General features: G+C 45.0%; 1 protein-coding gene across 4 annotated transcripts in view; it reads left to right on the top strand.

The window, feature by feature from the left end:
* LOC120894809 (hemicentin-1) overlaps positions 1-12,876 on the top strand; it is a 186,170-nt gene that overhangs the window by 121,109 nt on the left and 52,185 nt on the right. For all 4 annotated transcript variants that reach the window (XM_040297639.1, XM_040297640.1, XM_040297641.1 and 1 more), the window contains exon 11: positions 99-258. In XM_040297639.1, the coding sequence (XP_040153573.1) occupies positions 99-258 (160 nt within the window). The remainder of the gene's footprint in view (positions 1-98; positions 259-12,876) is intronic.

Here is a 12,876-nt window from a genome sequence, read left to right as displayed (position 1 = left end):
CTGTTTGAAGTGTGCGCTGCCGCGCAAAGTGATGCAAATCAAATTTCTAATTTCACTCCGTTTGGGTTTTTTGCGCCCCTCTTTTTTTGTCGTTACAGGATAAAGTCGTACAGCACAACTCCAAGTCGGGCGTGATCATGAGCAGCACCGCGCTGGCACTGCAAACGGTGACGCGTCACCAGGCCGGCAACTACACCTGCATCGCCTCGAACGTGGAGGGTGACGGCGAGAGCAATACGGTGGACCTGAAAGTGATGTGTAAGTGTTCTCACGTATAAAGTACTTTCGATTGTAGTCAAAGCTGAAGTGGAAATGGTCACAAAATGGGTTAAATTTTGAAACATAAATTCGTCGCAGTCGTGATCCATTTGTTTGAGTTACGTGTTAAATGAATATCGATTTGAGTCGCGTTTTGTGTATTCGTGATCTAGGAGTAATTTTGGATAGTGATATGTTTTTGGATTCACTCTTAGCATCAATCGTCAGAAGGGCCAGTCAAATGCACGTTGTCTTAAATCTCTTTATTGTTCTCTAGCACATCCTATATTCAAGTACGTTGCAGAATTATAATGCTCCTTCCAGAATTGGATGGATTAATTGGCTAGAAGCAGTGCAAAAAAGTGTACACGCTGTGTAGGTTTCTTCGGCCTACTCCGTCTCGTGGACTGTATTAAGAAAGGGGAGCAGTACTCCCGAGCAAAAGCTTTGGAAAAGGCTGGCACCCCGATGCAAACTTCCGCCTATCTAACAACGGATTTTGGCAAAGAGGTCTTGCCACTCTTAATGAGAATCGAATTTCTCATTAAGAGCAATGCTCACAAAAAAAATTGGGGGAAGAATTAAGTTAATTATACTGGAATTCTAACTCGATTTATTTGTGATTTCTGGGGTGTTCTTATCAGGAGCCCGAGTGCTCCGTTAGCGACACATACATTTTCCTGTTTAGTTCTTGTTAAGTTGACAATATTTCAAATGGATTCTGTTTGAACTGGTTTAAATGGGATTTCAGTTTAATGGGAAAATATATGTAATGCGTGTTGCCTATGCATGGGCGTTGTTAATTGATTGCCTAACTTGCGGGTGTGTTCTGCCTATCACAAAATCCAACACGCTTCTTGTTTTGTATATGTGTGGGCAGGGATATTTCTTTACCGACAACTCTATTGGTACGTTCCTGAGAGATACTGAAGAAATCGAGGTTTAAGTTAAAAGTCTTTTTTTACGTGATTTATTAGCTCTATATCTGTTTAAGTCTAGATGCGATCCCGTAGTATAGACGTTAACATGCACGACCCAATAACATGCCAGTCATGGGTTTAAGCCTCGTATGGACCGTCCCTTCGTAGAAAGGATTGACTATTCGGCTACGTAGTACTAAAAATGTATCGAAAGCTGGTAAAGGCCATCATTCTCAATAATATTTATTAACATATTGTTAATAAATAAATAAAATAAAATGAAATCAATTGAATCGTAAATCAGCATCGTAAAGGGAAAGATTGGACACAATACACGGTTTCCTCTGATTTCTAATGAATTGTTTATCTATGGTACTTAGTTATGCTGAATAAACGTCAATATTAGCTGCGGTCTTTAGTAGTGTTGTACAAAACTAAATCTCCTCTTTGCATGAGTGATGTAAGCTAAGATGCTGGTAAACATCTCAGCGGCATAATGATTGTTCTCTGATTTAGTTAACCCACACACACACACACAATTAGCTGAAAAGTTGTGTATAGCTCTCGAATTACCTTCGAGCATTTTTGTCCTCTTGGTGACGCTAAACTTCTCACCCAACAGTGCCTCGCCTCGTACTCAGCTCACCTCACTAGGAAAGAAAGGTTTCATCTGCACTGGCGTGAATATGACGGCAACATTTCCTCCCTCTCACCCTCTCTCCCTCTTCGGTACCAAGCTGCTGCGTCACATTGTCACCTGCCAGGTCGGGTACGTCGTGCACACGCCAGCCCATAAGCTAAAGGTGACGACGAGCGCAAACTACGCAGACCGAGCAGCGTACAACACAACACACTACCGCTCGCTAACAAACTCAACCCGCAAGACGTCAACCGGAAGAAGCTGTGTACAAAGCTACCACCCAGTGTGATCCACCTGCCCTACCCCTTCCCTTCCCTTGCGCCACACACAAAACTCCATGTACGAACGATGTAAAAGTGCGCACACGCTCATTGGCTGTCACTGCAGCAAGCTGGCACGTGTGGGGGAAAGATTTTTCACGCGTTTCGCCTCTGCGTCACTGACATCGCACCCGGCTCAGGCTGTAGCAGCCGGCGGAATGAATCCTTTTCTCCAACGGTAAGCTACCAACGCCAAGGCAACGCGCTAGAGCCGCGCGCTAGGAGACGTTGCCATCCAATCAAACACGGGCGACGACGACGACGACGACGCTCGCATGATGACGATGGTAACGATGACAGCAAAACGTCATCCCCTCCCAGTCACTGATGCCAGGCGACACTCGGGGAGGGCAACCTGGGCAAACCATTATTGATGATTATAGTGGTGGCAATTTATGAAACGGATTACGCTTTATTTGTATTTTGTTTCCTACGTTTGTGTTGTTCTTCTCTCGTTCGTTGTTTTACCTTCCCCATCGGCGAAGTTAGCAAAACTTCATTTCACACTGTTGTTACGCTGGTGGCCAAAAAAAACGCGGGATGCTGTACTAGGTTATGGATTTTTATGCGTCAATCTTCTCCTGCTTGTGTAGCTTGTACCAGTGCACCCCGGTAAGCTCGAACCAAAACCCTTGGAAGACACCCTTTTTCTTAACACCTTTTTTCCTTTACACAAGACACACAGGTCGTTCGTTCCGGTATTTTATTAAACTTTTTTATTGAAAATATCTCTCTCCCTTTCGCTCTCGCTCTCTTCTCCTTCCTTGTAGTCGCATCGCATTGTACTACCTTCAAGCAGCTTGGTAGCAAAACAAAACATAAAACGATTTCACCCACGGCATTGTTTGTCTCCGCCACTCAGTACAGCACTTCTACCCTTTGCTGCCCATTTGCGCCCATAAAATGCCGTCGTTTGTTTTGCAATATTTGGTACCATAATGTTGATAATTTCATTTTCCTGCCACTATAATGTGGGGGGAGGAAAGGCATCTTTAGGTGCTAGCTAGCGGTACGATCCGGACCCGCGGCCGTGTGCTAAGTTCAATCTTGTTGGCGCCGGTTGCCCTCGGCACATCGCGAAAATGTTCAGCAGATCAATTTATGACCCACAACCGTAGCGGCCATCGTACTGCACAAGTCTTGCTTGGTGTAAATCTTGGTAAGCTTGCAATGTTGATGGGGTTTAATATGTTACCTGTTGTAATCAGTTTATGAGATCATACGCAGGGAGGGCAGTTTGGCAGGAAATTGATGTTCAGGTGCCATTGGTTTTTATTTATAGTTTTAAAAAAATAGACAAAACAACCCCAAAATGAAGGAATTTTAGAAAATGTTCTATTCTATAAATTAGTTACATTCGTCTACTTGATTTAAACGCATAAGTGGTCACACCAGTACGAATAAAGCTTCTACAACAGGGTCTAAATTGAACATCATTTCACATAAAAGCCCATCTTATTAAGGTTTACCCATTTGCTCGCATTTGCTGTGTTTTTATACCACTTTTTCCTATCTTTTTGGGACACAACGGTTTTCATCGCGAAGCCAATTTGGCTGTTTGGTCGCTATGCATGCAGCGGTCTATGTTTTACCTTATTGGAATTAGAGACGTGCTGGTCTGCCAGAGCAAGTTTCCGTGACTACAAAAGACAATAATCACAAGGATCAATGTCTAGATTACACAGGGGGAGGGGAGGATGAGGTTAAAGTTTTCATTTTCAGAGTTTCTCAGTATTTTTTTCAACGATGCCGCAGGAGTATTTCTCAAAAGTGAACTAACGGGGTTCGTCGCTTGTTGACCAATTCCCATATGTTGACCCAACTTTCCTTCCTTTAAGCGAACGAAAATTATGGATAGGACCCATTGATTACTATTCCATTGATAAAGTATTTTTACATATTTATGTATGCATTACAGTCAGCAAAATGTACTCCAATAATTTGCTTGCACGTTATTGCTTTGCAGCCACACACTCACCTCATCAAGTAATCACCACCCTCAAGTAGTTTACAAAATAACACCTCATCGTTCTCGGTGCAAACTGGTCATTCAAAATGGTCCGACATGCAACTTCAAATCACTTACTTTTGAGTCAAATTTACCTTTCTTTGTTTTTTACCATAATTTCTGCGACATCACGAACGCGCTCTTCTAGTTCGCTACCGTGTCTGTTTCGTCGGGCCAAATGCTAGCGAGACACAAGCAAAGCCGGGCCTGTTGTCGAGAGTGCAAACGAACAAGCAAATGCTCTTCATTATCCTGTTCTGTCTGTCTCACCAACACGACCACCATCACCACCACCAAACCGATCGGGTCGTAATTTCGGAAAAGCGTATTGCCAAATGACGCAAACAACTCGGGCGGTCGTGCAGCAACGAACAACAAAAAAAAGTGACTAAAAATTCACCAGAGAAAACTCATTAGTCACAAAACTTTCGCTGCACTTGCAAAATATTTACGTCACACCCGGGCCCGGGACAGAGTGCGAAACGGCGACCCGGTCGCAACGGGCTCGCTCGCCAAAATTGGGTAAAATTTCAAGTACCGTGCACTAACAAACACACACACACACACACGCATAGCACTGGTTCGACACAGACAGCAGCATTCCTTCCACGACCGCGTGCGGTTCCAAGCAATGCTATTCAGCCGGGTTGTGTGCGGTTGTGCACTCGATGAGGGTGGAGCACAACATCACCCCCGCCCACCCTCTCCATCACTCAATATAAAAAAACGACTCGAGTGGCGAGCACAGTATCACTCGGCTGCACCGAGTTGGTTAAGGAAATCGCTCGCGTCGACACAAACACTCACACACATAGACACAAACACGTACACACAAACACTTTTGCATGTAAATTATTGTGTTTATTTTAAAATTTTCCAAACGTGTTCGACTTTTCTTTTCAACCATACACACTCTCCATCGTTCCCCTTTCTCTACCTGCTGCTCCTCTCCCACACCCTCTTCACTGCCGCTACACACGAGTGGTTACAAATCCGGGGCTCGAGCAGTTCGCATGCCACCACCGTTTTGTAAACAGTGGCGTTAAGCCGTAAACTTTGTTGCCTCTTTGTGACTGTATATATGTGACTGTGTGTGTGGGTGTGTTTGTGTAACCTACCTCTAGGAACGCAGCGGCACCAAACTTACTTACCACCAGCATTCCGGGGCTGGTTTTGGCGCACGTTGCGAGGCTGCCGAATTTGAATTTTGGTCAAACGTTTTGCCTCAAACCCCGGTACGGCTGCGGTCGAGGTAATTTTATGCATTCTGCGCTACGGGCAAGAATGCCCCAGGGGGTGGCGCAGTTTCATCATTGTAATAACAGCCCCGGAAGGCGGAAGGTTACCTTTCGTAAGAAAGGGGTTTAAACTTGTTCTTGTTTAAATTCAGCCAAAGCTAACTGCACAAACTTCATTATGAAGAACAGGGCTGAACAGGTTACTCAGCTCACTCATCATCAATTCGGTGGATCTCATTTACAAATCATATTCAATATAATTTACTCCTTTGAAGTACTTTCACGCGTAATGCTTTCTAATTTATCAAATAATAAAGCCAAAAAAGAAAACAACATTCTACCCCATCTTTCCATATCGAGACAACACGGGCAACATCAAACATATTCAAGCAACCGGCATCGAAAGGCAACCGACGCGCCGCATTCCGGTTCACATTCCGTTACCGGTGTAAATGAAGTTACGATCAACTTTATGCCCTTTGAAGCATTCGCACCTGGGGCACCCTTATCCCCTTATTCTCCTAAAATTTCCCATCGGCCCATTACGAACCCAACATCAATAAAAACTCATTTTCCACCGGACTGAATCGTACGTTTTTTTGGGGCGGCCGGCAGAAGTAAGAATGTGTGCAGTAAGTGTGTGGGTGTGTCTGCTTGGAAAATATTAGCATATTTTAAGGAAACTTTCTTATCGTTGCCCCCTCCATCTGCCACAAAATCTGGCCCGAAACATGTGCGGCGGTGCTCTGCTCGAAGCGAAACACATTCATCGATGAAACGCATGAAATGTTGTGCAAGACAAATACGATTTTACAGTTTGCTCCCATACACACTGGCACACACACACACACACACAGAGCCACAGACACATTTCTAGCAGAACCAAACTCGAAAGGGAGCAACTTTACCCCCACGCTCAGAGTGAGATGTGAGAAGCAGCCGAAGCAGCGAAGACACGGGCTGGAGAAAGTTTTCCCTTTCAAATCCGCCCTTCTGTTTGTCGTTCTAAAAGGTGCGGGGGGCGAGAAGGTGCGCTCTTCCAGTAGGGGGACGGGGTTCATCCAAGTTGTTTCAAAGCATACGTACCGCCGAAGTGTTCCAAACGCACCAGCTAGCGGTAAGCCAAAGGAAAGGACGCTCCAGAACGTGGCAGCGCTACTTCAAACGAAATTTTATTTACAATTCAATTGACTTCTCCCCTCCCCGACCAACCATTGCCGGCACGGGACGGTGCAGGAGTTCGGAAACTTATTTTCCATCTAATATGTTAATATTTCATCCGCTCGATCGAAGCGAACGCCTCAGCCAGCCATAGATTTGGCGAGTACAAAGCTAGAATGTATATGTGTGCCGGTGGCCTGCTGGCCTGTGCGTACCGCACACACACACATTTCCGCAACTGCAAACGGGATTTGCTGCCGAGCGGGTCCGTGTTGCAGACGCTCGTGGTGGTAGGCAAATTTGACTGGCAAAACTTTTCCATCCACTGCAGTACGTAATACGTGCCCGCTGTGCCTTTCTGTAACGGAACGGGCGGGACGGCAGGAGGCGACAGAACGAACGAGAAAAAGTTACTTACTGACTTGCCTTTACCATCGCAACGATCACGGTGCGCTTGGACGAAGATTCAGCCAACCAAGGCCCCCTCTCCCCCGGGCCTAAACCACCCAATCAGATAACAGCGAAGCGGAGGAGTTTGTGCATTCATCAAATGAAATTTATGTACAATGTGCATAACATCCTTCCTCCCAGCAGCGGGTAGAGGGAACTTGATGCACTTACTTAGCAGCGGGTAGAGGGAATTTGATGGAGCGAGGGAGGGGACGGGTTTACTCCAGCAGCAACAGCCCTGCGCCACCCTGTGCTGGACTAAAGGCACAACTCGTTTAAATAAAACATTTCAACTTGCTGTTATAGTTTATTGCGGCGAGCAGAATTGAACGTCAATCCCCGGCTGTCGACCCGGGGGGGGGGACATGCAACAAGCAAAAGCGGCCAATGAAATGCTTTGCTAACAACGCCCATCCATCGAACTGTGGACTGTGAATAAAGCTGACCGATGTTTTACGGCCTGTCATTGATGTGTTTTGCACGAAATGTCAAGCCAGTGCAGTCACCCGTCGGCGTATTAGGGCGAGTTTCGTATAACCCATTGGGTGGAAACGCTTCAACACGAGCTGCAGCTAATAGTGGTGGGAGCTCGGAATCGAAACTACCCGATTCCGGTTCCAGAACTGGCTCCGAAATTGGCTCCGGAATCGGGTGCGGCTCTGGAATCTTCATAAGAACTAATCGGTTTGAAGTACATTTGGATCCTTTGCAGCTTATTAAATAGCGGTCGAAGCATCCAGTACGTTCGGGCCAAACCAGTGGAATCATTTTGAGGATTCATCGTTTCATTGCAGCATGCATTGAACGTTTAATTCCTTCAATTTTTAACCCGACTGCGACTTGCCCCAAATGCACTTTAAAACGATCCATTCTCATGGAGATTTCAGATCCGATTCCAATTCCATCACTGATTCCGATTCCGGTGCCGATTCCATTTTCGAAGCAATCTTTTTTATGTAAAACAGTTCACTGGAAGTTTTTATTTCATTTCATTTGAGATGAAATAATTGAACAATTTGAACTGCATTTCAATATTATTTATTGTAGAGTGAGTGAGTGCCCAATGTAGTTAATTGGATAAAATAAAAAAATAATATTTTTGTTTCTAAACCAATTCTCTGCAAACCATGCAACGATCGACAATTTACCAAATTTCCGCAATCGTCACACAAAAGTTGAAGCTCAAAACCAAGGTTACCACACAAAAGTAGGCAATGGGTCGCTTAGTCGAACTGTCCTACCACACACACACACACACACACACACACACACACACACACACACACACACACACAGACACACACACACACACTGCACTGCACAGCAGCTGCATTAACCCAAAAGGGATGGACGGAATGTTACCAGTACGGTACGAATAAACTAAGCGCACGAGGGCGCTCGTCAACGAACGCTAACGAACCATCACACACAACCATCACCTACATCATCACCATTGCCCGTCATCATCGTCATCGTGGGCTAGGGACGATGAGAAAGCTCAAACGAACCTACCGTACCAACACACCACATCGTGCCATCGGTTGCAAGCCAAACACACACACACACACACAGCATCAGCAGCTGCTTAGAGCGAATTTGTACCGAGACGAATGGCAAACGGCACCACATGTCGCCCGTTATGCACAAGGGCCAAGCCAAGCAGCAGCGAAGCTACAACAAAAAAAAAAATCACCATAGCCACATACACATACGAAAAGCGCCGGATCCGAGGCATCGGGAGAGCGAGCGAGATATTTTATTGCAAATATATTTATGTTATTTGATTTTGATATGAATATGTTAGCACTTTATGCAGATGTAATAAAACATTCGCCTGTCGCTCTCGTTCTGCTTCCCCGATGGAAAGCCGATGGAGGCGCCCGGTACGTTTCACGGCGCAGCGCGTTCCACACGTTCGTTGGCACCATCGCCATCGCACAGCATCATCCACAGCACTGCAGCTTCCATCCGTCGATGTGTGTGTGTGTGAACAAGAGGCAAATAAATTTTCCACAATCACACCTTCCTCCCTCTCCGCAGTGCTGCAGGTGTGGAGGGTACCACCGTGCCCATCTAACTGTGCGGGGCACAGCATATTTATGGGGAACACATGCTTGAAAAGTAAAAGCATCACAACCGTCCGTAAAGCTCGCATTACGTACCACATCTACACACCCCTGCGTTGGCCAAAGAGGTCACAGTGGCAGCATTTGCTGGACAGATGACATTTGGTTGAGGTTCTCGCGCAACACCAAACATCATCACACCCGGCCGCTCGCCCGCTAAACTGACCGAAATGGGGTTTGTTCCCCACACGATAAGGCCGGCAGGATGCTCAGCGGAAATCGAAATTTAGTCACACAACCCCCCCCCCCCCCCTCGTTGGACGGGCTCCGGTGAGGAAAAGGTGAAACGGTTACATGTGCGAACCGTTTCAACAGCACGATCAACAACAGCTTTTTGCATGAAATGTTAAACAAAACGCGGGCACACAGGGCATGATGGACAGTGTTTCGATATCGTAACACTGCCACCGCTAAGCTAGTGCAACATTTTCGGCACGGTGATTTACTTTCACACATACACACAACAGTCCGTCCGTCCAAGACCAAGTCCATCTCTGGTTCGTAGCGCTACAAATCAAACGGGTTCGTTTACGCTTCGCTTTACAGTTTCGGCAGTTGCTGTAGGGTGAGAAACCGGGTCCGATCCCTTAGTGAAAAGTTTTCTAAATAAGCACACACACACACACACACACACACACACACACACACTTAATTTCGATGGACAGTGGCGTGGGCAGCGAACGATTGTCCCTAGGGTGGTCGTGCGATGGAATTGGAAGCGAATTTCCATCCACTGGCAAAATAAACTTTCCACCGGACACACTGCTCATAAAACATTCAAACGCAAACGGTTCGTTCGCTGTGTGCCTACGGGAGCGCATTTAGAGTGTGGTGATTAATATTAAATGTGCAGCAAACAATATTTAAAGGTGATCTATGAGAGGGGGCATGCGGCTAGAACTTTTACCCTATTACTATGATAAGCTTTGGTAAGCTCATGGGGGGGGGGGAGGTTTTAAATTGAGATTTAAAAAGGGGATATTTTAGTGTGGAAATTCAATTAGTTGCTAGCGGTTTAAAGGTCATCCAGCTACACGCTTTATCCACTGTGTTGATGTGTGCCACATTTGTCGTTTTGTCTAATTATCGTAACACAATTATTTATACTGCTCTGAGCACAAAGTATCGTTGTGTGAAGTCGACAAACATCTATCTAGCTGCAAAACGCATCAACAACAATTCACCGCAACAACCACAACGTAAACAGCGAACCCCCGCAGTTCGTGGGAAAGTATACAACTTCATCGAACAAAACGGTTCCATCTATCAACAACGTACACACAGCAAAACGCACCCCATGACGTGACAATGTGCCGCCACCACGCTGATAATGATGGTGTGTGTGAGAGCGAGAGAGAGAGAGAGATAGAGAGGGCGAGCGCGCCTACAAAAACATCGGTGATAATTGAAAATAAAACCGTAAACATGCTTTCCTCGCAAGCGAATACAACACTTTCCACACAAACAAACGGCAACAAACAAGCGGAAACAAGAGGGGGGGGTGGAGAACAAAAAAACGCATCCAAAACACAGCCCCATAATTATGTTCCCCACTTTACCGGAAAATCAATCAAAGCACAACCGAAGGCACGACACCGGTTGCGGAAGGGGACAAAATGGGCAAGGACATCAACAAAATAACACAACCATTGACTGAAAAAAAGGAAGAGAAAACAAAAAGGCAGAACTCAAAAACCCGCACCAGGAAAACAAACTCGCACGCCAGCAGAAAAGGGGGAGGAAAGAAAGAAACACTGTTATCCCACTGCAATCGACCGGCCGAACCTCCATTTGCATGGCAAAAGCTAATAAAAATGATTTAATGGGTCTAATTTTGTGGGAAAGCTTTTACTTCCACGCTTCACCGCCTCCCACAGGGGGGCCGCAAATAAAGCTGCCCAGTACACCGGGCACCATCCCAGATAGACCTTCGGTTTTGATGGATTTCCCAACGAACGAAACGTTATCGGACCTGAAGCGGAGTGCTACGAAACGGGACCTGCACAGGGTTAGGTGTGAAAAATAAAGGGAACGTGCCGACTGGGTGGTGCTGGCCACCCTTTTTTGTCGCTTTTATTCAAGGGAAATGAAATGAAATGAGAAAAGGATTTCAACGCTCTACCGGCGTGCTGCATCATTATCCGGGTTTGGCGGATTCGGTGATGCATTTAGCACCTATGTACGATGTTAGGAAAAAGTGTGCTGTTTTCCCCTCTTTATCACCCTCATTTCAACTCGCAAGATCTCTTACCCCATCGAGGGTGAATTACGACATCGTAATAAAAGCATTTCGAGGATCCGCAAACCTTTCGCTGCGAACGAACGGACAAACACAACAAAACTCACCGCTAGTAGCTCGCGTCAGGTCAAATAAAAACAAACACCCTGTTACAACTGTCCAACTCCCAGCGGAACCACCCATCTCTCTTACTCTTCCTCTCCGTCTCTCTCTCTTTCTCGCTCCCTAATGGATCGATCGGGCTAAACTGCTCGACGTGGGTGCTGCTGTTGGGACATAATTTGTGGGCTGTTTTATGCGTGTCAGCCGGTCCCGGGGTGGCTGTCGCTGTGCATCTCGCACCTCGCTGTGTGGTAACGATAAACGACCCCCAAGGCGTGTGTGTGTGTGTGTGCGGTACAGCATTCGCAGGAGTGTCCCCGCAGGACATTTAGGAGATTGATTAGCCTGCCCTTTCCTCCAGCGCCCGCGCGTTTCTGTCCTTTACGATGGTTCTGGTGTTTTTGTTGAGGTTGGTCCGTGACTTTATGCACAGGCACACATACACACGTAGTACACACACGTACAACCACACGATACGCTACACGTAGGCTTCCCGTATGGCAGACGTCCCGGTGCGTCCAACGGCCCAGCGTGTGATTTTTATCACTTTTGTACTAGCCCGGACAGAGGACTCAACGGTGTACGCCACGTGTGACGACGGATACCTAAAGAGAGGGAGAGAGAGGAAGAGAGAGGAAGTGAGAGGAAGTGAGAGAGAGAGAGAGTTTCACAGAGGCACCGCCGATAACAAGGCCATAAATTTCTTAATTTTCATTTATCAAAATAAATTCTAGCCTCGGCAGGTGGTGGTGGTTGGTGATGCCAAATGAATTCACCGTAATGAAGGATTCCAGCTAACTTAGACGGTAGATGGACTTGTTGTTTAAATTATGGTCTCTTTGGAAATACATTAGAACTCTCTGTCGCTCTGTTGTGCAAGAGAACCGATGGTTTTTTTTTAATACGGCACGGGGTTAGATTAAAAAATAAATGTTATGCCTTATACGTCACGATGGGATTGTTTTTATTAGTTTGTTGTTATTAATATTATTATAATTATTCTTATCATTATTATATCCCGATTTTTGACAATTCTCAGCAATATGCTGGGACATTTTCACCTACCCCAGGCTATTCAAATGCCATGATTATTATATTCCCGATATTATTTTTACTAGAATTATTATTACTATAATAATAATAATTATTATTATTATTATTACTATTATTTTTATTATTATTATTATTATTATTATTATTATTATTATTATTATTAGTATTTTTATTATTATTATTATTATTATTATTATTATTATTATTATTATTATTATTATTATTATTATTATTATTATTATTATTATTATTATTATTATTATTATTACTATTATTATTATTATAAATGTTATTTTTATTAACCTTTTTCTTATTATTACATCTTTTTAATGCAGTCGGTTTTGTTTTGGCTATGAAAATG

This window comes from Anopheles arabiensis, chromosome 2, assembly GCF_016920715.1.
Source record: "Anopheles arabiensis isolate DONGOLA chromosome 2, AaraD3, whole genome shotgun sequence".
Lineage (NCBI taxonomy): Eukaryota > Metazoa > Arthropoda > Insecta > Diptera > Culicidae > Anopheles > Anopheles arabiensis.
This window is presented reverse-complemented; position numbering and strand designations above follow the sequence as displayed.